Genomic DNA, 25,149 nt, shown 5'->3' with positions numbered 1-25,149 from the left:
AACAGCTTCATTAACAGTCTGGGTGATGGGGTACAGTGTACCCTCAGCACCTCTGCAGGTGCCACCAAACTGCTGCCATCCAGAGGAACCTGGGCAGGCTGGAGATGTGGGAGGGCAGAAACCCGAGGAGGTTCACCAAGAGCTACAAAGTCCTGCCCTGGGGAGCACCACCAAAACCCAACTCCAGGACATGCTGGAGCACCCAGCTGGGAAGCAGCCCAGCAGAGAAGGTCCTGGGGGGTCCTGAGGGACACCAAGGTGACCGTGAACCAGCAACGTGCCCAAAGAGTAAAACGGTGTCCTGGGCTGGGTCAGGCAAAGCCCTGCAGGTGGAGGGAGGGGATCCTACGAACCTTCCTTCTGTGGAAGGGCTGGGATCTTGTAGTTGGGATTAGCAAATAGTTGGCTGGCGAAGTAGGAAGGGAGTCAGTGAAAAAGCAACGTGGTGAAGATCACAGCAAAAATGGTGTGTGAGCTGCCATCCTCCTGTCTGTGATAGGACACAAAGCACGAGGAAATGCAGGGTGAGAAGAAAGAAGCAGAGCTGAGAGACTAGATGGGCAGAAAGAGGTTGGACTCGATGATCTTGAGGTCTCTTCCAACCTAGAAATTCTGCGAAATCTGCCCTGCAGGGTGGAGGGCAAGCAGAGGGCTTTAACGTTACTGTCATGAGAAAGGAGAAGGAAAAGTGCCATGTAGTCTTTGGGGACGTACTGGTGACTTGACAGTGGGGATGTGAAAGCCCAGTGTCATCCAGTAAGGGGTTGTTTTAGCAACTGGGAGTTCAGGTTTCGAGTCGCAATACGAGAGGCAGAGTGGTTGGTTGGCGGCTCCGAAGAAAAGATGTGGAAACTGAAATTCTTAAAGTTAGGGCTGACAGCAGGAGAAAAGCTCTGAGAACGTTCAGAATTAGGTTGGTTTGATGCAGCATTGTCTACATGTGGGATAGTGTCGTGAAACTTCATTTTGCATTGAAATTCCTTTGTTCCCTACAGCTGGCAATTCCTAGAGCTACACACTTCGCTGCAAATACAAGAACGTATTTTGTGGTTATTGAAGAGCCTTAACTTCCAGGGAATCAGGTTTTACTTGAACGCCTTAGTTGACTGGGGCTTAATCACCCCGGTGTCTTGGGAATATTTAGGGGTGTGTGTGGAGGGGTCAGTCTTGGGAGGGTGTGAGAAGGATGCTGGGTTTGGGAGCATTGTGTGCTGGACAAGGTGCAGGAGCACTGCTGAGAGTGAACAGGAGAGGTGGGATGCGACAAAGAGCAGACGTGGTGGAGAGGGGGGTGAGCCAGAGTGAGCCGAAGAGGGGAGAGATGGAGAAGTTCCACATTGAATTGTAATTAAGTCCTTTAGGCTGACAGCCAAGCAGGTTCCCGTGGTGGCGTTGGCCCTCTGGGCTGACACGTTAAAACAGGCAGCTATAACCAAGGAAACAGAAGTATCTTTGTACTCCGTGAGAGTACGGAGTTAATGAGGTTAAAAGTGTCCATGTTAGGGCTGGACTTGCGTGTTCCTTCAAAACTTGAATGCCTTGGTCTCAGGGTATCAGTTTGGTTCCAGAATTTTCTTTTAATTAATAACTTCAGGTTTCTTTTGTAGCTTTTCAGATCTTTAAGTTGAACGTGCTAATGAAATGATAACTATTCAAAGAAAGCCAGGAGGAAGGATGCAGTTTGTCTATCACAAAGACTGCAGAAGAAATCCTCTTCTGGCCGCTTCTGCTCGCAGAGGTAAAATTTTGCGTAGCACCGTTACAAACTTGAGACCATCCGAGTGAAAAATCATCCTCCAGGCGTCTGGTTTGCTCAGAGACGGGTGGGCTGGCAAGAAGCTGTGCCTGCAGGAGGTGTGGAGCTGAAGGTGAGGGTTGGAGCTGCGGGCTGCCGGAGCCGGCGTGCTACCCAGCCGTGCTGAAGGATGCAGCTTGCTGGCATGCAGCCCAGTGAGGCAGTAAGTGAAAGCTAATGCAAAGTTAACGGTTAACACAAAGTGGTAATTCCCTTCTAATTTTTTTTTTTAATAGCAGAAACATCCTGCTAATCTACATTGCGCCGCTCAAACTGCCTGCGGTCCCTTGGCTGCCAGAAGTGTTGGTTGTCCCCTCAGTTCTGCTAAGGCAGGAAAATAAAAGCTATTGAAAGGCTGGATTTGGGAAGGACAGGGGCTTTAGGGCACCTCTGGTGGGGGATTTTTGATATGAATATGTAAAGGACAAGTGCACTTGTGTTCCAAAAATACCAGTTCTCTTCCCCTCTAACTGTTTCACTCTGAGTCCTTAATGATTTTTTTTTTTAACATAGAGGTTGTTAGCCTTATGAAATTTTTCCTCTTTTGTAGCCTCAGTTCTATGCCTTGCAATCAGCACGACCCCATGTTTTCAGCTGAAGCTACACAACGGTCGTGTCAAGGAGTCTGGGGGCTTCTCGTTAAATAGATGTGAATTTTGTCGGCATCCCTTAACCCTCTGTAGCAGCAGAGGGTCTGAACCCAATGTGAAGTGTCTCTGCTTGCACCGAAGCTGGTTCCCTTTCGGTTTGTGTCAGGAGTAGTGAAAGCGAAGGGTTTCGTGCCCCGGGTTCAGCCTCCAGTGGGGTGTTAATGGGATGGTGCCCTGGCTGCTTGCAGGCTTTGTCTGTAGCCACCGGGAGGATTGCCCGCCGGGATTTTGCGGCGCTGCCAGTGTGTGAGAAGGGAGATGGCTCTGACTTTGATCCGGTGTGCTGTGCACAGCTGGGCTGGACGAAAACATGCTTGTAAACGGACCAAATGTGAGGCAGTCATTTAGTCAATTGTTTTAATGAAGTGGAAGGGTCAATGATGCTGTCTCTATGCAGACACTTCCCACAGCAAAACTGGGCTTTATCCTCAAGTTTCCTGCTTTATGAATACCTTTGTGGCTTCAGGATTGCAGTTAGCACTCTGAAAGAGTTGGTCTAGCATGTTTTTTTAACCTTAACTCTACTTCAATGAGTATTTAGGTTTTTTTTATTTTTTTTTTCCCTTCTGAAGACGTTAATAAATAGAAATGGGAATAAAATTAAGTATTCTGAAGTGCCTGAGCTTCTGAGCACTTTTCTGTGAGTGTGATTGTGACTTTTGAAAGAAAAGCCTGAATGCTGTGTGGCAGGCGAACCAGAATTAAATAAAACTTGTAATAAATAACTCTTGATTAAAGTGTAGGTTATGGGAGTATATGAAAAACGCAGACATTACACAACTCAAAATCATATCCTGGTAACACGCTTTAGAAATAACTGACTAATGAATGTCTCAAATTGCTGCCAGACTTCTTTGAAAAGTCATGGAAAACTAGGAGAGAGATAAAAATGTGACATCTGGAACCAAGTTAAAATTTCTCGTACAAAGCAGAAGCGTTGCAAAAGAGAACGCCAATTGGGCTCCAAGATGAAGCCTTGGGGACGTGAGGAGCTGAAACAGGGCTGCCCCTTGGCTCCTGCACTGCCTCTGGGCAGCTAAATGGCAGGATTTCTGGCCTCAAGTCCTTTGCAGGCCTTAAGGAAAGGATGAGAATAAGCTTAAAGGCATTAGTTACCGGTTTTATTTTCTTTCACTGAACCTTTTTCAGCATTACTGTGTACCTTGGAGCAAAGGAGGTGACCACCATTCATACAGGAGTCAACTGTGGGCATTATGTACAGGGGGGAGATGTTTTCTGTCTCATCCTGTGCTGGTTTTTGCTTTTTTTTTTTTTTTTTTTTTTTTTATTCAGTCCTGACATCTAATTTATTTTTTTAATTGCTGCAGATCACTGCTGATGGTTTCTCAGAAGTGTCTCCTTCCTGTAGTGGCAGTGGTTGGCTTGCAGGCTGTTGCTCCATGTGTAAAGCTGACTGCTTTTCCCATGCACATCACGTTGATTCGATAGCCAAACGTAACCTGCCGTGTGCTTACCTGGATACTCAGTCCTCTGTGGTCTTTTTGCAGTTCTTCGTGACTGGTTCTTATTTATAGTACACAGAGTTAACCAGGCTATCATCAGCCTTCCTTGTCATTTTACTGTTTGTTCCCCTTCCCAGATATTTTGTGAGTATTTTGAAGAGCCCAAATTCCAGCAGACCTTTCCTAGAGCCCTTCCTCCATGAAAGAGCTGTTTATTTCTGTCTTCTGACCGGTGATTTATCCATGCATAAGTCATCTTTGTGTATGCCCTAGCAGCTAGTTCCCTTGAAAGCCTTTAGAGAAGGGCATTGCAAAACTCTTTTTGGAAATCCAGGTAGACTGACCCATCTGGAGGGCACATCTTCCTTACCTTCGTGGCTTTGGAGTCCTTTGGAGAACTTGGATGAAGCAGGGAGGGAAAAGCGGTGTTGACTCTTCCCAAGTACAGTACCAGCAATGCTGGTTAAAGATGACAGTTTTCATTACTCTTACTAATTCATCCGTGACTCATCGCTCTTCGTTTTGTCTGTTTGCTCCCTAAATTCTCGTCTCTTCCATGAGACAATCTGAACTCGGAGGCTTGGTTGTTTTTTTGTTTTGTCCCCACTCTGCAGCATGGTGTCAGTGTGGGAATCCTTCCAGCTCCTGCCATGGCATCCATAGTCGCAATAAATTCGTTTCTCCTTATCCTCCCCAGACTCTTGCTTTTTATTCCCTATCATGCATGTGCACTCTCTGGCAGCTTTCCTGCTGTTGCAGGGTCTGAGGAAGATAACCGTTAGTGTTGATGCCTCTTGCTAGCTGGCCCCCAAACATTTCTACCCTGTGTCAGCATATTTTGGGTTGTTGACAGCCTTTCATGTTGTGGGGAAGCTCACTGCTTCTGTGTGTAGCCTGCACACCTCCAGGCAGCACTGCCCAGCCACAAAGCCCCTTGAATGCTGCAGGCAGAGGGGTGATTTGGGCACGTTTCAGATCAAGCACAAGCACTCCAGGCAGTGAAGAATCAGGTTTTTCTGTGTGTTGGTTGCCCAGGGGCCAAGGGAGCCTCTGGGGGTGCCAGATAGGGCACGTTGGGATGCAAGAGGTGAGCCCCAAGCTGTCTCTTTGCTGCCTTAAAATCAAAATTTAATCAGCCTCAACAAGGCAGTTTTTTGGGTTTGTGGAGAAGTATTTCTCGCTACAACAAGAGGGCAAAGGTGCTTTCTGCTTGTGTTTGTGCTGAATCTGCTTTAAATACTAGGTGGGGTCAAAGTTGACGGGTCCTCTTCTGGCAACACCAAAAAGTGACACTTCTCACTGCAAATTGAAACCCGGTTAGAAAAAATTCTGTAAAAGACAATAAAAAAAGCTGAGACTGCCCTCAACATCAGTTTTTCCTTGTAGCTCTTCTTTGGTGATTTGAGAGCGCTTTGGAGAATTGAAGGTTGAGCTCAGCAGTTAAAATATTCCTTGCCTAGAGGTCCTGGGGGTATTTTAATTTCCCATTTTCCCATTGCCATTTATATTTTGTGGGTTCAGACCATGACTGAGTAGTGCTGTTGTTCCTTGCTGAAATTAGGGCGTTTTGGGAAGGGCTAAAATGCCCTTGAATGTGGTTTAGGTTTGGGTGTCTGTGTGGGGATTCTACAAAACAGTTCCTTCCAGCCATTCTTCTCTTTCCTATGGAAATCTTTTCTGCTTTAAATTTATTTTGTAACATCTCAAATCACGTCTTTTGGATAGTTTGACAACTTCTGAAGTTTCCTCCTTCCTCAAGGGCCTAATTTCTTATTTCCCCCTCCAAAACAAAACAAAACAAAACAAAACAAAAATTTGGATTTGTTGTAGCTGTGCATTTTATTATAAATGATGTTCTCTGATACCTGCAGTACTTTTGACAATTCTCTAACTACGTACTGGAGCATCAGAGATGTTCCATGAAGTAGCAATGGTGTAGAAAACGTAGCTGACCCTCACTGCATTTGGTTTTATTTTACTTTTTGTCAGATTTAGAGAGACTTTATCAAATCTCTTCCAGCTTTCTACCCTGGTTGCCAGCAGCGAAGTCTGAAGGACTTAGGCTGGCCCAGCTATGTGCACACGTGCTATGTTAAAAGCTTCACTTGGCCACGAAGATGTACTCCCTTCTTCAGAGCCTTCTTTAACTGGAGTGGAAGAAATGATGCAGTTAAATTATCCAGTTTGATAATGCATAATGAGCTGCTTGCTGTAGCTCATTCTTGAGCTGGAGTTAGGAGCAGAGGAATAATTTTGCATGTGTTTATTAATGACAGAAGAGACTCTAAGCTCCTAGGGGGCTCAGATCAGAAGGTAGGTACCTATTATGGCTGTTCACACGTACATACTGTTACGGTACTGAACTCTGTGTCATGTACATGTAAATGATGCTTGTTCTGCAGAGCTGTATTGCTATCAGGTGAGGCCCTTCTAACAGCAGAAAGAAAAAAATGGATTTCGTAAGAGGCATGGAAACAGGGAGAAAAAGCGTCTTTGCATCATTTCCAATACAAGGTTATCAAGCAATACCTATAAGGATATCATAGCACACGTGGCTCGTGTTCTTTAAAAGTTCAGAGTTGGTCCAGTTAGAAGAAATTTTGCAGGAGACACAGGTGTGGTTTTGGTAGGGAAGGCACAGCAGCACTGCGCTGTGTTCGGTGGCAAGCATTCAGAGCCAGCGTAAGGGGAGTTTGTCTGCGCTCTTGGTGATTTGGGTGCAGGACGTGGGCATGCTGAGGAAAGTGCTTTCCTTCTCAGATGTCCTAATGCTGAAATGAGGGCAGTGGCTGCGTAGGTTTTCAGAGCTAAGAGCTGAAAGTTGGTGTTTTCTTTTTGTAGAAGAAAAAAGGGAAATAAATCACATGGGTTTGGTTTTAGAATGGATACGCTCACTTGAAATGGCTAATTAGAAAAGTTGTTAGGTTTGTTATGGAAAAAGATGGCAAAGGTATGGCATGGTGTGTCATAGGGCTAATGCCAGGTAGGCAGGGGAATGTGCTGGAGCTTCCCCTAAGCCTGAAAGATTTCTGGGATGAACTGGGGGGGAGAAGCAAATAGAGAATAAATAAATAAATAACATAACCTTTCTTCCATCAGACTTGCCAAGTGTGCCAGATGATGCTGCCCAACCAGTGCAGCTACTGCGCCCACCAGAGGATCCACGCTCACAAGTCCCCGTACTGCTGCCCGGAGTGCGGGGCCGTCTGCCGCTCTGCCTACTTCCAGACTCACGTCAAGGAGAACTGCCTGCATTACTCCCGCAAAGTCGGCTTCAGGTTTGTGCCAGCTCCACAAGTTCTGCGCTGGGGTGGCAAGAGGGAGGGGGAAGTTGGATTTAGGTCTTTGGAAATGTGTCTTGCTTGTGGTGGGAGCAAAAGGGGATGTGTCACAGGACCACGTGGTTCTCAATGGGACGAAACACATTTGGAACGGGAAATGACTAAAAGAATTTAAGGGGAGGTTTCTGAGCACAGAAATGATTTTGAGGCAGCTTTAAGTTGAAAGATGCTTGTATTAACTTCGAGTTGCAGACGGTCCTCTCAGGATTGATATTTACAGCAAAAAGATTGCAGAACTTAATCCTCTAAATCTCTTTAAGGGTAGAACTTATATATATGTCAGTTATAATGGACTGAGGGATGTGTGCCTTCACAGGAAAGGTACAGATTATTTTATTGTATGTCCCTGAAACTCTGCAAATGCTTCTCATGAGCTGAGAGAAATGGAGGAAGGCTCCCAAGGTGGTGTGTGTGTGTGTTTGTGCTGTCTTTTCTCCAGCCAAATTGATTGCTTTAATAAAAGACATTACTTTTCCCTACAAGCCTTTCCTGCTCTGTATGTGTAGATCACCTCAGCTGCAACACAGCTCATGCTGAGATGCAGATGATTTGCTCAGGAGATGAATGATGGACTAGGTGACCTTTCAAGATTCCTTAAAGTCCTGTTTTTTCTCTGATTACCGTTAAATACTATGAAATTCAGAGTGCATAGGGCAATTTCTGCTCTTGGAACTGTTCTTTTAAAATTACAAATTCAGGAAGCTTCCACTGTGTGGCTTCTAAAATCACACTTAAGTTTTCAAGGGCGTTTTCTTTCGACCATGAAGACAAGAGACGTATCCAGCTGATTCTGAATTTAATTAGTTTTTTTCATGTGGGATCTGATCTGAGGGTGCACAGCCCACAATGAAGAATTAATTCGATTGCAAATTAAATGGCTCTGATACTGAGGCTGTTCGAAAAACGAATTAATTTGTGAGAAGGATGAAGGAAGAATGCTGGAAAAAGCAAACAAACATTTCCCTGAGATGGAAAAATGTGAATGGGAGTAGACATCAGAAGACTAGTTGTGGTTTTAATGTAGTTGTTTGTACTTCACTGGCACTTGAGAATCCCAAATTTAGGCGTAGCTTCATTGTGCTGAGCCACTTGTGTAGCATCCCCATCCCTGGAAATGCCCTGGTCAGTAATGGGTCACAGGGTTACTCTGGCCTGAGCTTGCTCTCTTAGCAAGGATCCAGTGCTAGTCCTTTCTCTTCTGTTTCCCATTAATGGGCTCACAGTCAACAGCAACCAACAGCAGAGGTTGCTCCTGATTCTTAAATGTGTGACATTGTGTTTTTTTTAAACATTATTCATTCCAGATGTATGCAGTAATATCTTTATGATGCCTCCTTAATGCCTGTCAGCAATGCCAGCTTCCATCCATCTGCAGATGTCATAAGCAAATATCTGCTTTCTGTGCTAGGGACAGTAATGAAGATCTAAAACAAGACAGAGCTAGAGAATGCTACTTACGGTGTTTGAGCTTTAACCGGTTTCTCTAGCAGTTAAGTTTCTTTAACTTCCCTAATTTGTATCTTCTGAAGTTCATTTTTGAAAACTGAATCCACTGAGTAGGTGAACATCTGGCTGTGCCATCCTTGTTACCCTTCCTGCCCATGCTGCTGGGTTGATGTCATTGCCATTGGTGAAAAGAGAAGAAATAAATTCAAGTTGTGGAACGATATCTAGATAATCCATGGCATCTGTCCTGTGGTCACTTAGGGACTTCTGTTCTTTCTTTTTGTTTTTGTTACTTGCAGAACGGAAAAGCCAAGGATTTCTTTTAAATCTTCTCCAGGGTCAGCTCAGCTTTTGCTGCTTCACGATAGATATCCATTTTTCTTGAATTTCTAATACATATGTTTGGTTTTGTTTTTCTGATCAATCCTTGTTCTGTTTTCTGCTGGTATCCCAATGCATCCAATGAAGTTTGGAGCAGGTTTGGTTGAATTTGAGTTTTAAGTGTGGATTACATTGAAGATGAGAAAGGTCTTCTGCAGTTTAGCATTAAAATTAACGAGACTGTCCTAAATGCTGCTTTCCACTTGGCTCCAAGTGTCACCTCCCCCCCTTTCCAGGCACTGTCCAGCTGTCCCCACAGATGTGGCACCATGTAGCACCCCTTTTCCTTCTTGGTGCCACCGGGCATGTTCAGGGGCTGGGTGATGACAGCGTAGGAAATACTCAGAAGGTTAAAACAACATCTTGTAGCCTTATCTCCTGTCACAGGATTCTTTCCAAGACTTGTACGCCACCCTTCCCTGCCCTGAGGCTATCCTGGAGCCTTCTCTTGCAAGCTATTCCCCCGTGCTTGGGATATGATAGCAGAATTTGTAATTTACAGAAATTACATGGCAAGCCTCTGACATCCTCCATCCACTTTGCTCTGCTAATTAGTTTACTTTATCAAAGTTTGTCCTTCTGGCACTGGGATTCTTGATTACAAAGTGGCTTTTGTTTAAACTTCCATTTACTATAAATTAAGTTAACTTGTGATCATTTGACCCCAAGTTAGAACTTATTTCATCCCTAATTCTTTATGAAGTCTTTAGTGCTTGCCAAAACTGAACGTAATGCAGAACTGTTTCATGTTGATTCGGGAAGTGTTTGTGGAAGAAGCCTGTTGAATATTCCTGGGTGTACCAGCTAGAGCTTACTGGCAGGGTTAGTGCTTTTTCTCCCATTTGTACTTGGAAATTTATTCTTCCATAATAACAGGGTTCTTGGTGTTACTACAATAGAAGCCTCTCTCCCTGGCTCACATGATTGAGGATCAGGCTCGAAGGCAGAACTACTTGAGCAGAACATTTTCGTGTTTTCCCAAGGACGATACCAGCTGTTGTCACCGCTTCCCTCTGTAAATTCCAGAAAAGAGCGTTTCTGTGTGTATTTTGGGGGGAGAGGGTTCGGCTCCTTTGGGCTGGCTTCTGCCTAAGGAGCTTTTGAAGTACAACTTCAAAGCACAGACTGGTTTCCTAAGCGCTGTCGGGAGGCTCATTTGGAGGGAAGGATAATCAGGCGGCTTGTTTGTTTTTGATACAGGCTTGGAGCTCTTCCAGTTGCTAGATAGCTGGGGTCCATCTGCGGCGGTGCCGCTGGTGTGGCGTTCGTGCCGCGGTGCTGGTGAGCACACGAGCACTAACAGCACCATGGGCAAACGGCAAACCTCAGAACGAAGGAAAAAAACATTCACAAAGCAGCTTAACTCCAGCCTCGCTGGAGGAATTTACCCCTTACGTGCCTTTTGTATCCTGCCAGCACGAGAGTTGGTCCCACACGTGCCCAGCCGGGCTCCTCACGGGGAAGTTCCTTCATTGCTGCGGTCAGGACGCGCAGCGTTTGGCTCGAGCAGAGCTCTGCCACAGCTCGTTTTGACTGAATCTTCTTAACAGCAGCTATTCTGGTCCTGGGCCAGACTGGGTGCTGCCACGGGGATGCTGACCCCTGCAGCTGGTGCAGGCGAGGGCAGGTGCCTGCATCCTCATGCGCCCCTGCAGGGTCGGCGTGTGGCTTCCCAGCAGCAGGGTGGGTGCTTGGGAGGAGCACTGAAGCCTAAATGTAGTGTGGCTGCAGGCAGTTGTTGCTATCTCGGGGCAGGCCTGTCACAGGAGCGTGCTGGGTGACCCTGGCCCTCCTCCTGGCCCCAGGGCTTTGTTTTAGGCTGCCAAGAAGAACCCTCCGGCTCCACCTGCAACCTCTGCTGCTTCGTCGCAGTCCTCCCAGAGCGTCCCCCCAGCTCCCAGACAAGCGATATCCAGACAGCACCTGGGTCTTAATGATATTAATGAGCCTAATCAGTTTCTGTTGCTGTTTTCAGTATCTTTGCTGTTGCTGTCATCATTTGCTGTTGCTTAGTGTAGTATGAGAAAAAGCAATTGTACAGGGTTACTGAAGATTTCTTAGCTGAATATTCTTCTTTTGTGTGTGTGAGTGTGCTGGGGATTAACTTTATGATGCTTGTTATTACCTGGAGACCTCATCAGATGCTTCTACTTCAGGTCTTCGTTTGCACCTGTAAAAGAATTGGCTTTCAGAGATACAGGGATGCGTTTTGCTCTACCATATCTTCCTTTGTTCTTTCTGCATCATTGTAGTCTCCGAAGGCTTCTTTTATAGATGCATTCACTTGCCAATTTGTAAGATCTGCCCAGCTTGTGAGTTCCTGTATCGTATTCCTCCTTGATTCTTCTGCGCTGTTACTGAAGAGACTAAACGAGGACCTGCCATAGCCTGGTGCTTGCCTCCCTCTGTGCTGCTTTCCCTTGGTGTGTGCCTTTTGAAAGCAATATTGCAGCTTTAACTCAGCTTCTTCTTCATGTGTCCCCCAGGTGCATCCATTGTGGCAATGTCTTCATGACCCTCGCATTGCTGAAAGTGCACATTCATGAGAAACACTGCGAAGTCTTCCACAAGTGTTCTTTTTGCCCAATGGCCTTCAAGTCAGCAGACAGCACCACGGCTCACATGACCAGCCAGCACCCAGGAGAGCCTCACAAGACGACTCAGTGAGTATTTTGTTATTACCCGTTCTTTTCCTTTGCTGGGTAGTTCCAGAGCTCCCCCTTTCCATCCCATTTTTTTCATTTTTTTTGGTTTCTGTCCTCATGTCAGAAAAATAGCTGCCACTGTCTGCTGGCAGAGGTTTGTTCCTAACAACAGGGTGCTCTCCTTGGTACGACTGCAGTCTGCTTGGGTAGGAGGAGAGGAGTTGGGGCTCCTGGTTTTGTTTACATCTGTAAAAGGACCTTAATTGTTATGCTTTGTCCATCAGGAGTCAGAGTGGCACCTTGTGGTAGGTGTCTCCAGGGTAACTGCTGAATCTGGCACTCAAAAGGAAGAGAAAGCTGTGCCATGCAGCGTTGCCCCAAAAAAATCACTCTAGAGAAACCTCCTGTTTTTTCCACTTTGTATCAAGCCCTGAGTTAGTGCCAAAAATGTGTAAGGGAGGGAGCATGGAAAGGCAGGATTGAAAGTAATGTGTAGCTAGTATACTTGTGGGTCTGCTCCCCTCCATCTGCACTTACTGACACAAACGTGTAGGTAGTTACACATATGCATATAAGTAAACTTATTTTTAGCAGGCTGTGGTATGTGCCTGGGGCATTTTGTAATTCTTCCCAGTTGAGTTAATGGTTTGGTGGTCCACGTGGGTGTATGTTGACAATACATTGGGAGCGCAGCCCTCGTTAGAAGCCCATCCCTTTTTGAAGTTAACTTGCCAAGATAACTTCTTCCCCTGTCTTCTCAAGATAACTAACGAAGAGAGAGTGAGTTTTCTTTTTTAAATTGTTCCAGGGTGATCTACAAATGTTCTTGTGAGACTGTCTTTAACAAGAAGAAGCTGCTCCAAGAGCACTTTCAGCAGAATACCAACAAGTTGTTAGTGGGCGTGTTTAAGTGTCCGCAGTGTCAGCAGGTGTATATGCAGAAACAGCAGTTAATGCAGCACGTTAAGGTAGGTAACTCCCACCACTTACTGATACGAGGTCCTAGTTTTGAGTTCATGGAGAGTTTGTGTCAACTGTTAAAGGAAATTGGTTGAAGAAGTGGAAGGTTCTTGAGCAATAGTGGAAAAATAGACTGCAAAAACTTACAGTATTATCTGGATACACCAGTTGAGCAATTAGTTGGTAATATTGCAGGCAGTTACTCTCATCTATATCTAATTTAGCTTTGTGACAAAGGCTTACTTTCTACATGTAAATCTTTTTGATTGTTACACTATTTTATATTAAACCAAGGAAGTGATTAAACTTGGTAGGAAGCTTTATCTTTGCTTGGGAGGCAGGGAGAAGTGTTCTCTGCTCACGGTATTGCTGGGTTTATATAAGAAAAGCTGGATCTTTTCTTTCTGGAACTCAAACAGGAAAAAAAAAAAAAAAAAAAAAAGAGCAGCTTTGGCTCTTTGGCCACTTCCCCAGCTGCTCCACTTGCCTGCAGAATCACAGCAGATCATGAGATGAGAATGACCAAGGCAGAAATAATTGCCCTGGAGTTGCCAGCCTTTGGGAGTAGGGTCCCCGCCTTGTGTGTCCCTGCTGGCACCGCTCCATGGCAGGCCCAGCACAGCATGGGATGCTCAAGGAGATGGTCTGAAGATTGATAGTTCTGGGTCAGCCCAAAAACTTGGTAGAAGTGGTGGTCCAGAGAGTGCTCCAAATCTGCACTCCCACAGTAATAGCTCATATTGCAATAAGCAATGCAGTAATTTCACTGCCATTCATAGTTCGGTTATACTGATGGGTGAAGTTGTTATGCCACTGTCCATCATGTTTAACAAGTTGTGGCAGTCCAGTGAAGTTCCAGGTGGCTGGAAGAGGGAAACATAACCTCCATTTTTAAAACGGGACAAAAGGAGGATCTAGGAACTACAGGCCAGTCAGTCTCACCTCTGTGCCCAGCAAGACCACAGAGCAGATCCTCCTGGAAACTGTGCTAAGGCACATGGAAAACAGGTGATTCGTGACGGCCAACATGACTTCACTGAGTGCAAATCATGCCTGACAAATCCGGTGGCCTTCTACAGCAGGGTTACAGCATTGGTGGGTAAGGAAAGAGCAACTGACATCATCTACCTGGACTTGTGTAAAGCATTTGGCACTGTCCTCCATGATATCCTTGTCTCTAAGTTGGAGAGACATGGATTTGATGGATGGACCATTCGGTGGGTAAGGAACTGGCTGGATGGTTGCACTCAAAGAGTTCTGGTCAACAGCTCAGTGTCCAGGTCCAGTGCCCCAGCGTAAGGGCATGGACCTATTGGTGCAAGTCAGAGGAGGCCACGAGGGTGGTCAGAGGCTGGAGCCACTCTGCTATGGAACCAGGCTAAGGGAGCTGGGGGTGTTTGGCCTGAAAAAAAGAAGGCCCTGGGGAGACCTCACAGCTTCTGCCAGTGCCTGAAGGGGCTGCAGGAGAGCTGGGGGGGGACTCTTTGTCGGGGGTAAGGGATAAGACAAGGGGTAACAGCTTTAAAATGAAAGGGTAGATTTAGATTAGATATAAGGAAGAAATTCTTCACTCAGAGGGTGGTGAGGCCATCGCCCAGGCTGCCCAGAGAAGCTGTGGGTGCCCCATCCCTGGCAGTGCCCAAGACCAGGCTGGGTGGGATTTGGGCAGCCTGGGCTGCTGGGGAGGGGTCCCTGCTCATGGCAGGGGGTTGGAACCAGATGGTCTTTGAGTCCCTTCCAACCCAAACCATTGTGTGATTCTATGATACGTGTATGAAAAACACGTTATTGCCCATTTGGTGGTGATTTTTAGCAGGATGCATATGAGGGCTTGCAGATTCGATTATACCATGAATGCGAGCACCATGTTTTCCTGTTGTTTCAGTCAATATATTTCTGTGCACAGTACCTAACAACACTGGAGGGAAAATTGTCTTGGAAGACTTACTGGTATCATTCTGAAGGAAGAGCTTGCAAAGTCTTATTTCCCTTTGATTAGCAAAAAACAGTGACTTTTTTTTGATTGGTGACTTTGTTTATACTTACACTTAAAATAGCCAGACAATTCCTTAGCTCGCTCCTAAAAGAGAAAAACATTCAAAACTACTACTTTGCTCTCTCCCCCTTTGCCTTTAACGTGCAAATCTGGAAAGTCTTTGCATGTGTTAATGAATTAAAATTTGAAGCCCTCCTGTGAAGTTGATGATTGCTAATCTTCCTGTATTATAGCTGGGGAAACAGAGTTGAGATTAAGGCTGGGACCTTCAAAGAGGCATTCAGCCCCGATGCTGATGGCTGGGCTTGAGTTGAAGTACTCAGCTTGTTGCAGCTCATTTGCAGATGCCAGGCCCAGGGACCTGCCTGCAGCAGTTTGTGCACCAGCACCCTGACATCGACAGTACAAAACTTGTAAAATATTTTAACCACTGTATTTGGCCATCAACATGTCTTTGAGATTTTAATTGAAAAAGGCTTTTTGGCTGTGGCAGGATAGTAATTGCATTAACCCATCACTTCTACTTGGTCCCAGTCCTTTATGCAGTATAGCGTTTGTAGGAGGTGTTGTCTGATCTGTGCCCCCATGAAAAACAAAGAAACCGTATGGCTTCTCATCTTTCCTGACTTTCCGTTGTTAAAGGATAAGAGAGGAGTTGGAAGGTCTGGGTCCTGTTATTGATTCTGCAATGAAGTCAGTTCACTTTTCTGTGCTCCTTTCTTTTTCCTCCAGTGGTGTAATAACAGGAGGAATGGAGTAATGGGTGCTAATGTACTCCTTGCTCATAAAACACTCCTGAGAGTTCCAGATGGGGATAAAGGTGAAGTGTTCATGTTACCCTAAATAGCTGGCCATGCTGCGGAGCAGCTGCCATTGCCCTGCGATTTCGTGAAGGAGCTTCTGCGGACAGCAGCTGGATCAGGTGCAAAGCGCAGTCTTCTCAGATGAGATTTTGTGTTTTGAAGTTTGTGTTTGGTGTCTAACCCGAGGAAAGACTTCCAAAGGCCTGGGGCCTTCGTGTGTTGAAACCTTACCCGTTATTAATTACTGTGCACAATTAAACCTCTAAATTATCCTTTTGTGTGGATGAGCTGTTGTTGTTCCTAGGGGAATTTCTTGAGGTTTCTTTGGTATGTTGCTATTTTATTTCCTTTTGCTTTCCCACAGCTCTTCAATTCTGGATTATTTTCTTTATGTTCAATTTTCTTTGTTAAAACAACTTTTTTTGGGGGACAGGGATTTTGGCCTGTTGAACAACCAAAGAGCCTGAAAACATATTCCATATAAGGCTGGTTTCTGGCTTTGTGCTTGCTTTTATTTGTCAGGAGCAAAGTTTTGAACTGTGAAAATGTAAATAGCAGTAGACATTGTGGAATTAAAGAAAATAAGGTTGGAGAAACTGAGAGGTTGTCTCTTCCCTTCCCTTGAGCAAAGATCAAGCAGCTTTGGAGCCCCCAAGATAACAGCAAACATTTCGCTCGGCATTTACCAAAGCAATGTGTTTTTAGAGCTTAGGCTCTTGAAATAATGACAATTAGCATTTCTCTCTCATTACATCTTCCCTTTTTAACCAGAGTTCTCAGAGCTCATCCAAAATGTTAAACAGACAGCACCAAGGAGCTGCTGTTGTCACGCAGGAAGCATAAATAGAAGCTTCGTCTTTCTTGGGAAAATCTCTTGTTGGGGAAAGCGCTGCAGCCAGCTTCAAGGGGAAATGGGACAATATACGAGAGTAAGACACTAACATAGCGTTTGGAGGGGGGCTTAAATTATTTATTTAGATAATAGGTGTTAGTTATTTATAGATAAAGGTGTATTATACAAATTATATATTAATGTTATGTTTGATTTGATTATTTTTGTTGTCCAGGGTGTTCATGGAGTCCCTCAGAATCCTGAGGAGCTTTTAAGCTTTCGCCAGAAGTCTGAGAAGTCATCGAGGAACCAGGTTCATAACCTACCAAAGGAGCTGTCAGTAGCCAATGGGACGTCCCACTCGTCTCTGCCGAGGAAGGACATGAGGATGGAAGGACACAATCCCGAATCCAAGTCCAGACTGAGAAGAACTGGTTGGACTTGCAAGGAGTGTTCACAGTGGATTCCTGATCGGGAAACCTACGTGTCCCACATGAAGAGAAGTCATGGAAGGGTAAGGACTCATATGAAACACTTTAGCTAGGTAACAACATTTTTAGCAAGCCAGACTGATAATCATTAATATTTGAGGCAAAAAGAAACTGATAATCTGTTTGCCAGCTCATTGAGGAGTAAGAGTAGAGCCAGGAGAAAGAACAAGGTAGCCTGTTGTAAGCACACTTTCTGTCCTTGATCATATACTGCACAACCTGTGTACCTTATTGTTTTTTTTGTTCCTTCTCCCACTACATCTAATGCCAGGCTTTGTTGTTTGGGTAAGCGGATGGAAAGTCATGTCTTTTCCAGTTGCTGGTTCAACAGTCGGATCTAAACAAAGCTGGAGAAGGACATACAGTTCCTCTCTAGTGACACTATTATTTGGTAGATATCACGGTACATCTAATTGGGGAAGACTCCTGTAACAGATACATGCTGTGCACAGAGGTATCGTTATAGGAACCGTAAATCTCAATTTTGTTGGTTTTATCCAGCTCAGGCCTTGTGTTGCCTTGACCTAGTTCTGTCAAGTTAATTCTTAACTTGCTTGCAGAACACAGGCCAAGATGTCGTGTGTGCCAGATTTTGTAGTACTTTGGCATCAGGACTTCTTGTTTGATGTACTGAATCACCCTGTTTTGAGTCCCGTGAGAAGAGGCTGTCAAAATCTGGATCATCGTCTTTGATTCCTTCTAGCTTGACTGGGGGAATGGAATGCTAGGTTGCCCACCTGACAAATATCAAGAGAAGAAGATTAGGGCAGGGTGAGAGTGCCATTTGAATTCTATAGGTTTGCCAAATAGTTCAGTAAATACTTGTATTTATTTAAAAAGTCTAAGGGAAGGGTAGACTTGGCAGATCTGTACTTCGCACTGGGGTCTTGCCTTTGTCTGGGTGAGAATGGACCTTCCCCTGAATTAATTCTGCAGAGGGTCTTGTAATGAAATGAGCCCACAGCAAAAACATCTAATGCAATTCCCATTTAATAATATTAATTTTAAAAAGCATATGCTTTAACTAATTCTGTTTTTTATAATTAACTAACTGTTGGGCTGAGTATAAGTGAAACCCCAAAATATCAGTGATCTTTAATAGTGGAAGAGCAATATTCTGCACGTGAGAGGTAAGGTCCAGATGTACAGCATGGGAAAGTTAGAATCCAGTCAGTACCTTTTGTCTCCCTGTTACTAAAAGATGTTTCTGTTCTTCTGTAGTCTGTGAAGAGGTATCCCTGTCGACAGTGTGAACGCTCATTTAACGCCTCCAACAGTCTGCGTAGACACATCCGCAATAATCATGACACAGCAAAGAAAGTTTACACTTGCTGGTACGTACTAAATACCACGTTTCAAATTTCTACTCAATAGCAGGCTAATCTTTCAAGTTCCGAGCTATTTGTAATAGATCGTGTCTGCTCCAATCTACTCCAGGATAGAAATTACTGAGAGAGAGTGAGAAGACTATTTTAGACATGAGAGACTTGGTGGCTAAAGTAAGTCCTTGATTTGGACTGCATAATACCTTTTGGAAACTTAGGGTAAGGTTTGATTTTGAGATCTGCAGGTGCAAAGAGAATTATGTTGCATGCCCTTGTGGAACAGCTGATAAAATCTGGGGCCAATCCTTTGCTGCTTTGTGGCTTGTGTAATTGTGCATCACTCACGTGCCTTCCCCTTGGAAAAAAGGTGTGTAAACTGCTAATGAATCTAGGGCACCAGGTCTTGCCACCACTTTGCACAGGCAGAACTGACTGCGCAAACTGCAGGGCGGTGGAGAATTAAGCTTCCTGGGTTTGTTTCAGAAGATGCACCTCAAAATTGGAAAATGGAATTGGAGACCTCAGAGGAACTACGTGAATCAGCAGTGAATGAAAGTTGTTGCCGGTGAACATATTTTAACTGTGAATACAATGTCAGTTAAGGACAGAGCTCAGTGCTTACAAAACTGCCTCTGCAACTGTTCTCATCTACTGTTGCAGAATAAGTCATACAGTGAGCAATCATGCGGACTTGATTCCTGTCTCAGGTTCTCAGATATCCTTCTAAAAAACATGGAATTAAAGTACATTTGTGTATGAAGGGAAGTTTGCAGTGATGTAGGGTACAGGATTTTTTTAAACTAAAATCTTGGCTTAATGCAAGCGTTTCTGAAGAGTGTGCTATTGCTTTACTGCACTTAAATTACTAAAAGCCTATTCTGAAGAGTACATCTCTCTTGTACTCTGTCTGTGGATTGCATAGTGAGCCACAGTAGCTTTTTAAAAATGGATGAAGGATTGGTATCACCACAGGGCCTGATAGGAGTAAATTCCCAACCCATTTTCCAGCCAGGAATTATACATTTTCCATTTCCTGTAACTGCGCTGTGACTTGCAGCCTCTGGAGGAAATGAAACATTGGCTCCCAGTACTCCCCGAATTCATTCTGCTTTAAGTTTGTGGACGATGGTCTTTGGAGTCTTTGGAGATGGTCTTTTTGTGCTCTTGGTTTGTATAAATCTATTCTCTCTGGATCGGTTGTTTTCCAAGTGGGGTGTATAAGAATCAAAATGAAAATAAGGTCTAGCCAGGAAGGATTTGCGTACAAATAACCTGGGGTGTGCCAACCTACTAGCTTGTACAGACCCAAGGGTTTGTGGTCATGCCATATTTACAGCAGACACAGCTACAAATTCAAGTGAATTGTGGTTGTATTTAATTCTCAAGTTCGTAGTTGCTCCTTCTCAAAATCTGCTGATGAAGTCGTAACTGGACAGTGGTTGTGTCCTCTTTAATTGTTCTAGTGGAAGACTTAGTGAAATCATAGCACCCTTCACATTAGGTCTCTTCCTTGAAAATCTTATGCCAGAGTCTCCAACAGCTGCTTTTTATTTGGATCCAAGGTCTTCTGGATGGTCTTCCCTTTGTCAGCTAGTTGACCTCAGTGCATCTCTACCAAGCCTCTGTGGCCGTGTTCCTCCCTATCTACTTACCCTGTCTTTGTCTGCCCTTGGTGTCTCCTCCAGCTGCCTTTATGCCTGTGTGCCTTAGACCCGAGAACAGCCTCTACACCAGGAGATGCGGAAGACTCTCCGTCCCTTGGGTCTTTTCCAAAACCTGTTTCTGAACTGGCTCAATCCCTTTTAGGTAGTGCAGAGTGCTGTTATAAAAATCACCTTCATTACTACCACTTGTGATTCCTTCATCTCTCTGAATTCCTCTTTGGCTCCTTTCTGCACTCAAAGGCATCACGTCTCTGCTGCTGCTTTCCTTTTTTGCTTGGGTGCTGTTGTTTTTCTTTTTCCTACCAGGCACTTTGTATCAGTCCTGATGCCTTAACTTCACATCATCCTCTACTCCTGAATTTCCACGTGAAGGCCAGGAAGTATAAGTGAAGTTTGTTATTGAATCCATTAGTCAAGTATTTCGGAGACTTCAGTGTGCTGTCTTGTAGTTGTCCTCTCACTTCTAACATTTCAAGCTGTGATTTCCCCTTCTCCCTTGGCCATGCGTAGGCCTCTGCCTTCTGTTAACTTTGTCGGGCAAAATCAGTGCTGGAGGTTTTGATTAAACACCCTCATGCCAAGTTTGTCACTGGAATAATTAGGAAAGCATCTTTTAGCAACTTTTCCCATCTTTTCCCATGAAAAGAATTCCAAATTAAAACAAGTTGCAAGATATTCTGATGTTTTATGTATTTTCTTTCATAATGCACTTGGTTATTGTTATCGGAACTTGCTCTGGTTTTCCCAGTCTCAAGTACAAACTGTCTGGAATGCTTGATTTTCAACTTGTTTATTTTTGATAAATGCCACTTAATAACCTCTCGTCTTGCCTTCATGAGGGAGAAAAATTCCATCATTATTAAATATTGATTTATCATCCAACCGGTTCCTGTTAAAAAACAGAAATATTCAGTGAGCAGTTCTGTCAGTAACAATATGAAAATACAGTTGTTTAATTTCCATCCAGTAGAGAAGCTGGAAGATCAGTAGGAATCATCCTGTCTGCTGTTAAAAATGTCTTTGTTGCCCAGAGACACTTAATCTCCGATGTGCTGCTTTTCATCCCCTGCTGCCTACATTTCAGCTGCAATTTTGTGCATTTCAGAGAAGTCTGATATTACTTGCCTCATTGCTTGGGTCAATGCATAGCTTATGGACCGTCCCTATGTCATGCTGGCAGCCTGCAGAAGAGCACAAAGTCCATCTTGGGTGTCCCAGTTGCTAATCATAATACTCTGCATGCTTGACCGTGCTGCAGAGGGGTGGTTTATGTGCCTGCGAGACCTGGCACTTACTTGCAGTAGACCTTGGTCACCCAGGAGGGCCGGTGAATAGCTGGCTCAACCCTTCCACATCTCCTTTTGAAATGCCACTGTGGTTTCTGGCACCTCTTGAAGCCTTCCAAGTTTTAAGGTGCGGTTACGCGTAAATGATGCATTTGTGAGTGTTCCTGACTAGATTCTTGTTATCAAGGCAGGAAGTGCAGAGGTTTTGTAAGAATTTTAAGCGCGCTGTGGTAAATATAGTCTTGTGGATGTGATGCTGCGCCGGTGTGTGGGAGTTCTGGGTGCAGGACCTGGTTTTGCTGCAGGGCTCCCCTGTGTTCCACAAGTCATGAGGTCTCTCAACTGAGAGCTGTTTTTCTCCCATTCTTTTTCCATCTTGATTATTTACCTTGTGCTTGTGTGGCATGTATCACAGTGGGCCTGATCTCCACTCATCCCTGTGTTTATTAAGTACTGTACTGTAAATAATGTGTGTCCTACTTTCGTTCTCATTCATACTTACTGTGGTAAGCTCTAAACTGTTCTAGATTCGTCACGGATAATATTTTATTATTAAAACGGTGATTTGCTGCCTCTTTCGGTAATCTAATAGTACGTTACTCACCAGCTTCTGTCTTCAATGACACCTCTTGGTTTGGCACGTAACAAAGAGCTGTTAGGATGAAATGAACAGTTGGGCATCTCCCTTAATAAATTTTCTTCCTTTTTTGTTTCCAAGGTACTGCACAGATGAGAATCAGACATTTCCTCAGCCATTCATGCTGGAGAATCACATCAGCCTCATGCATGGCATCAAAAACCCAGACTTATCCCAGATGGCCAAAGCAAAAGCTCCAGAGAGAGACGCAGCAGAAGTAACTGATATTCTTATTTTTTTGTTAAAGTGTACCTTGCAAGCAGCTGTCCACTCAGGGTGTTGTGTCGAGCTGCAGCCTTGTGGCAGTAAAGCCCTCTCACATCCATTGGGCAGATTGCCCTCCTCTTCTGTAAACTCCATACAGTTTGTTGCTTTCTAGAAGTGTTGTGATGTGAACTGAAAGCGCAGCTGAGCTGTGGCAGCACAAGGGCAATGTATTTTGCATTTTTCAATTATTTTTGAATGTGTGGCCCTGTCTCTAACTGACCATTTTCCAGGCTGCTTTGTAACCAGAACTAATTTGGGTCTGTTTTTACCCTCATTTTCCCTTGCCATGGTGTTGTTTCATTTAGGTGTATGAGCATGGTGCATTTTTCTGCTTTCTCTCGTTTTTTTGTTCGTTTTTTTTTTTTTTTTACTGTATGTTACATAAGAGAATGGTGTTCCTCCTAAGTAGGACTGTGCAATTTTTTTTCAGCAAACATTCAACTGATTTTATTTTGGGTTGATTTGGAGTGCAGGATTGCCTGGCTGGGTTTCTTTGTTCCATTTACTTTAAAAATAGCAGTAGGTTTTCCTTATTACTGCTGTTTGTCATTCATCAGTACCGTAGCACAGAGGGACTGTAACCAAGACTGAGTCCCCTCTGTATTTATGCTGTATTTGTATTGTGGTCACGGGCATAGTGAAAGGGAAACCTGGAACTCACTTCCATGAGCTGGTGGCTGCTTCCTCCAAGCAGAGCTGATGTGTCTAGGGCAGTTTGCTTCGTACAGCTCTAGCTGTGTCTGCAAATACAAGCCTAAGTGTGTGCAAAACAAAGACTGCACAATCCTGCTGGATAAGGAGATAACAAAATCACATGAAGGGACATATGTGAGCAAGCCATCCTTGTGGGAGGAAAGGCACGCTGTGGGATTGTAAAACAGAGGGGATGAGTTAATGAGAGATGGCACAAAGAAAACGCCTGAGTAGAGGGGAAAATGTTCAAGTTCACCTTCGCATCACGTTTCTGCCCAGCCAGCCCCTCCCAGAGCTCCCATCTCACTTTGCAGGACAGCAGCTGAGATCCTGTGTGTTGGGATGGAGGATGGACTAGGCATTGCAGTAACCCCGAGGTGTTTAGGTGGTGTTAAGGAAGACAATGCAAGAAGAGCCCATAGCCATGCCATTATTTAGTTTGTAACAAAAGACATACATACATTCGCTCTCAGAGGTCTTCAAATGCATGTGTGGAATTTAGCAAGCTAAGACTTATTCTTACATGGTTTTGAACAATAATGTAATGTTTTCCATCTTACTTTTTAAGGCAAGATCTCCAAAGAGGATGGCAACGGATGAGCTGGGTCAGGCAGAGACAACTGCAGGTTCAGACGCGCCGTCAGCCAAAAAACTGAAAGCGCATTGGAAATGTGCTAAATGTGGATTTGCAACAGACATCAGTACTGAGTTTCAGGAACACATACCTCAGCACAAGACAGACAGCTCCACGTATCAGTGCTTGTTCTGCGGCTTGTGTTACACGTCTCACATCTCTCTGAACAGACACCTCTTCATCGTTCACAAAGTAAAAGATGAGGAGGAAGAGGAGGAGGAGGAGGAGGAAGAAGAAGAGGAGGAGGAGCAGGAGGAGGAAGAAGAGGAAAGGGAGAAGTTACAGGCAGAGATGAATGAGAACGGACATGAGGGGTATAATGGCGAGATGAACACTACGGTGGAAGAAGAAAACCTGAAATGCAAAGAGTGCAAAACTGACTCAGCTCTTTGTGAACACAGGCAGACGTGTGGTGTGGAGGGTCCTAATAGCACCTCTCAGAACAATCATTCAAAGTCTCTTAAGACTTAAAAACAAAAACAAAATGAAACAAAAACCCTTTTGGTCTGTTGGGGTTTTTTGTTTGGGGGTTTTTACTTAAAATACTGGGTGGGGATGGGGCAAATCTTTGAAATATTCTGTTGATTTCTTGGGATGGACATTGCTTTCCGTTAACTTCCATTTGTAAGGGAAATTTAAAAAGGAAAAAACCCTGCCATTTCATCCTAAGCACTAACTCTCTGCCAGATCAGAGAGGTGAAAAGGGAAAGCAGGGCCAGAATCCTCACTGGAGCTTGTCCAACTCCTGAGGATCAAGGAGCACTTTCTGCAGCTGCAGTTTCCTAAAGATGAGCTCTCCTCCTTTGAGTGTGCGCTGCCTCAGCCTCTGCCCAGAGCCCCTGCCTTGCCTTCCCTGTCTCGCTTTCTTTCTTCTCCTATTTATGACTTATTTTTCTCTTCCCATCCTGCCTTTGTTATACTCATTTTAATTCATAATGCTGTCTCAGCAGAACACACTCCTCAGAACTGCCCTTGGCCGATCTGAGGTTGTCTGTGTTCCACAGGACAGGCTCAAGCTGTACCCCAGCTTCCGTTTATTTTACTGCCCTAAATAACAACCTTATTTTCCGAAAGGTAACTTAATGAAATGTCACAAATCTTACTCACCCTGAAAGAGAGTTTCAATCACTGTCATCCAGTGTGAGAGTGGGTGGGTATGGCACTTCGCCTCTGCACCAGGAAGGCGCAATGGGGACGGGGTGTTGTGGTCCCTGGAGCAGAAAATCTTCCTCCCAGGGCTGCCTGTGACCGTAGTGTCTCTGGGTGGCTGAGATGCCCGTGTCCTGGTGGCATCAGTGGGGAGAAGTCCCCAGAGAGGTGCTGGCAGAGCTGGGCTGCCCTTGCTGCCACTCACCCTTGGGCTCAAGCTCCTTCCCTAGCGCTTCTCCCCCTGGCTCGGTGTCATCCAGTTCTTCGGAGGCGATTATTTCCCCGTGGTCATATTGACTCTGTCCCTGCTGTTCCCTCGCTCGTCCCCCTGGCACACACATGCTTCGTGTAATATAATTATCTCCTGTACCATTTTTTTTTTGTTATGTTGAGCCAGAATCCTGCTCGTTATTGTTTACTATGACAATGTTTAAATAATTTAAGAACTATTTATCTTATTGCATTCGAATCGCTCACTTTCTTGTCCCAATGTGTTTTGATACGAACAGTTTGGACTCTTTGTATTTTTTGATACTGTGTACATTAGCCTAGGGAATGTTTTACGAGGTAGCCTACGTAGAGTAACGATAGTGGGGGGCACTCCCAAGCCATCACATAACCTATTTAATCCGCAGCGGCGTTTGTGCCTTGCTACGATGTTTACTTCAAAGTATTTCAAATAAAAGCATCC

The 25,149-nt window shown here is 44.6% G+C and overlaps 1 protein-coding gene across 2 annotated transcripts in view; it reads left to right on the top strand.

Annotated features, from left to right (window-relative positions):
• Window positions 1-25,085, top strand: part of ZNF592 (zinc finger protein 592) — a 40,471-nt gene extending 15,386 nt beyond the window's left edge. Inside the window, exons 4-10 of one of the 2 annotated variants that reach the window (XM_084293058.1) lie at window positions 7,008-7,186; window positions 11,563-11,739; window positions 12,530-12,689; window positions 16,548-16,826; window positions 18,025-18,137; window positions 21,797-21,932; window positions 23,244-25,085. In XM_084293058.1, coding sequence (XP_084149184.1) covers window positions 7,008-7,186; window positions 11,563-11,739; window positions 12,530-12,689; window positions 16,548-16,826; window positions 18,025-18,137; window positions 21,797-21,932; window positions 23,244-23,780 — 1,581 coding nt within the window. In that variant the 3' untranslated portion in view covers window positions 23,781-25,085. The remainder of the gene's footprint in view (window positions 1-7,007; window positions 7,187-11,562; window positions 11,740-12,529; window positions 12,690-16,547; window positions 16,827-18,024; window positions 18,138-21,796; window positions 21,933-23,243) is intronic. The other variant, XM_084293059.1, reaches the window with a different exon arrangement.
• Window positions 25,086-25,149: the final 64 nt, after the last annotated feature.

Source organism: Netta rufina, assembly GCF_964035555.1.
Source record: "Netta rufina genome assembly, chromosome: 11".
NCBI classification, from domain to species: Eukaryota; Metazoa; Chordata; class Aves; order Anseriformes; family Anatidae; genus Netta; species Netta rufina.
Note: the sequence above shows the minus strand (reverse complement) of the source record. Positions and strands in the feature narration are given on the sequence as shown.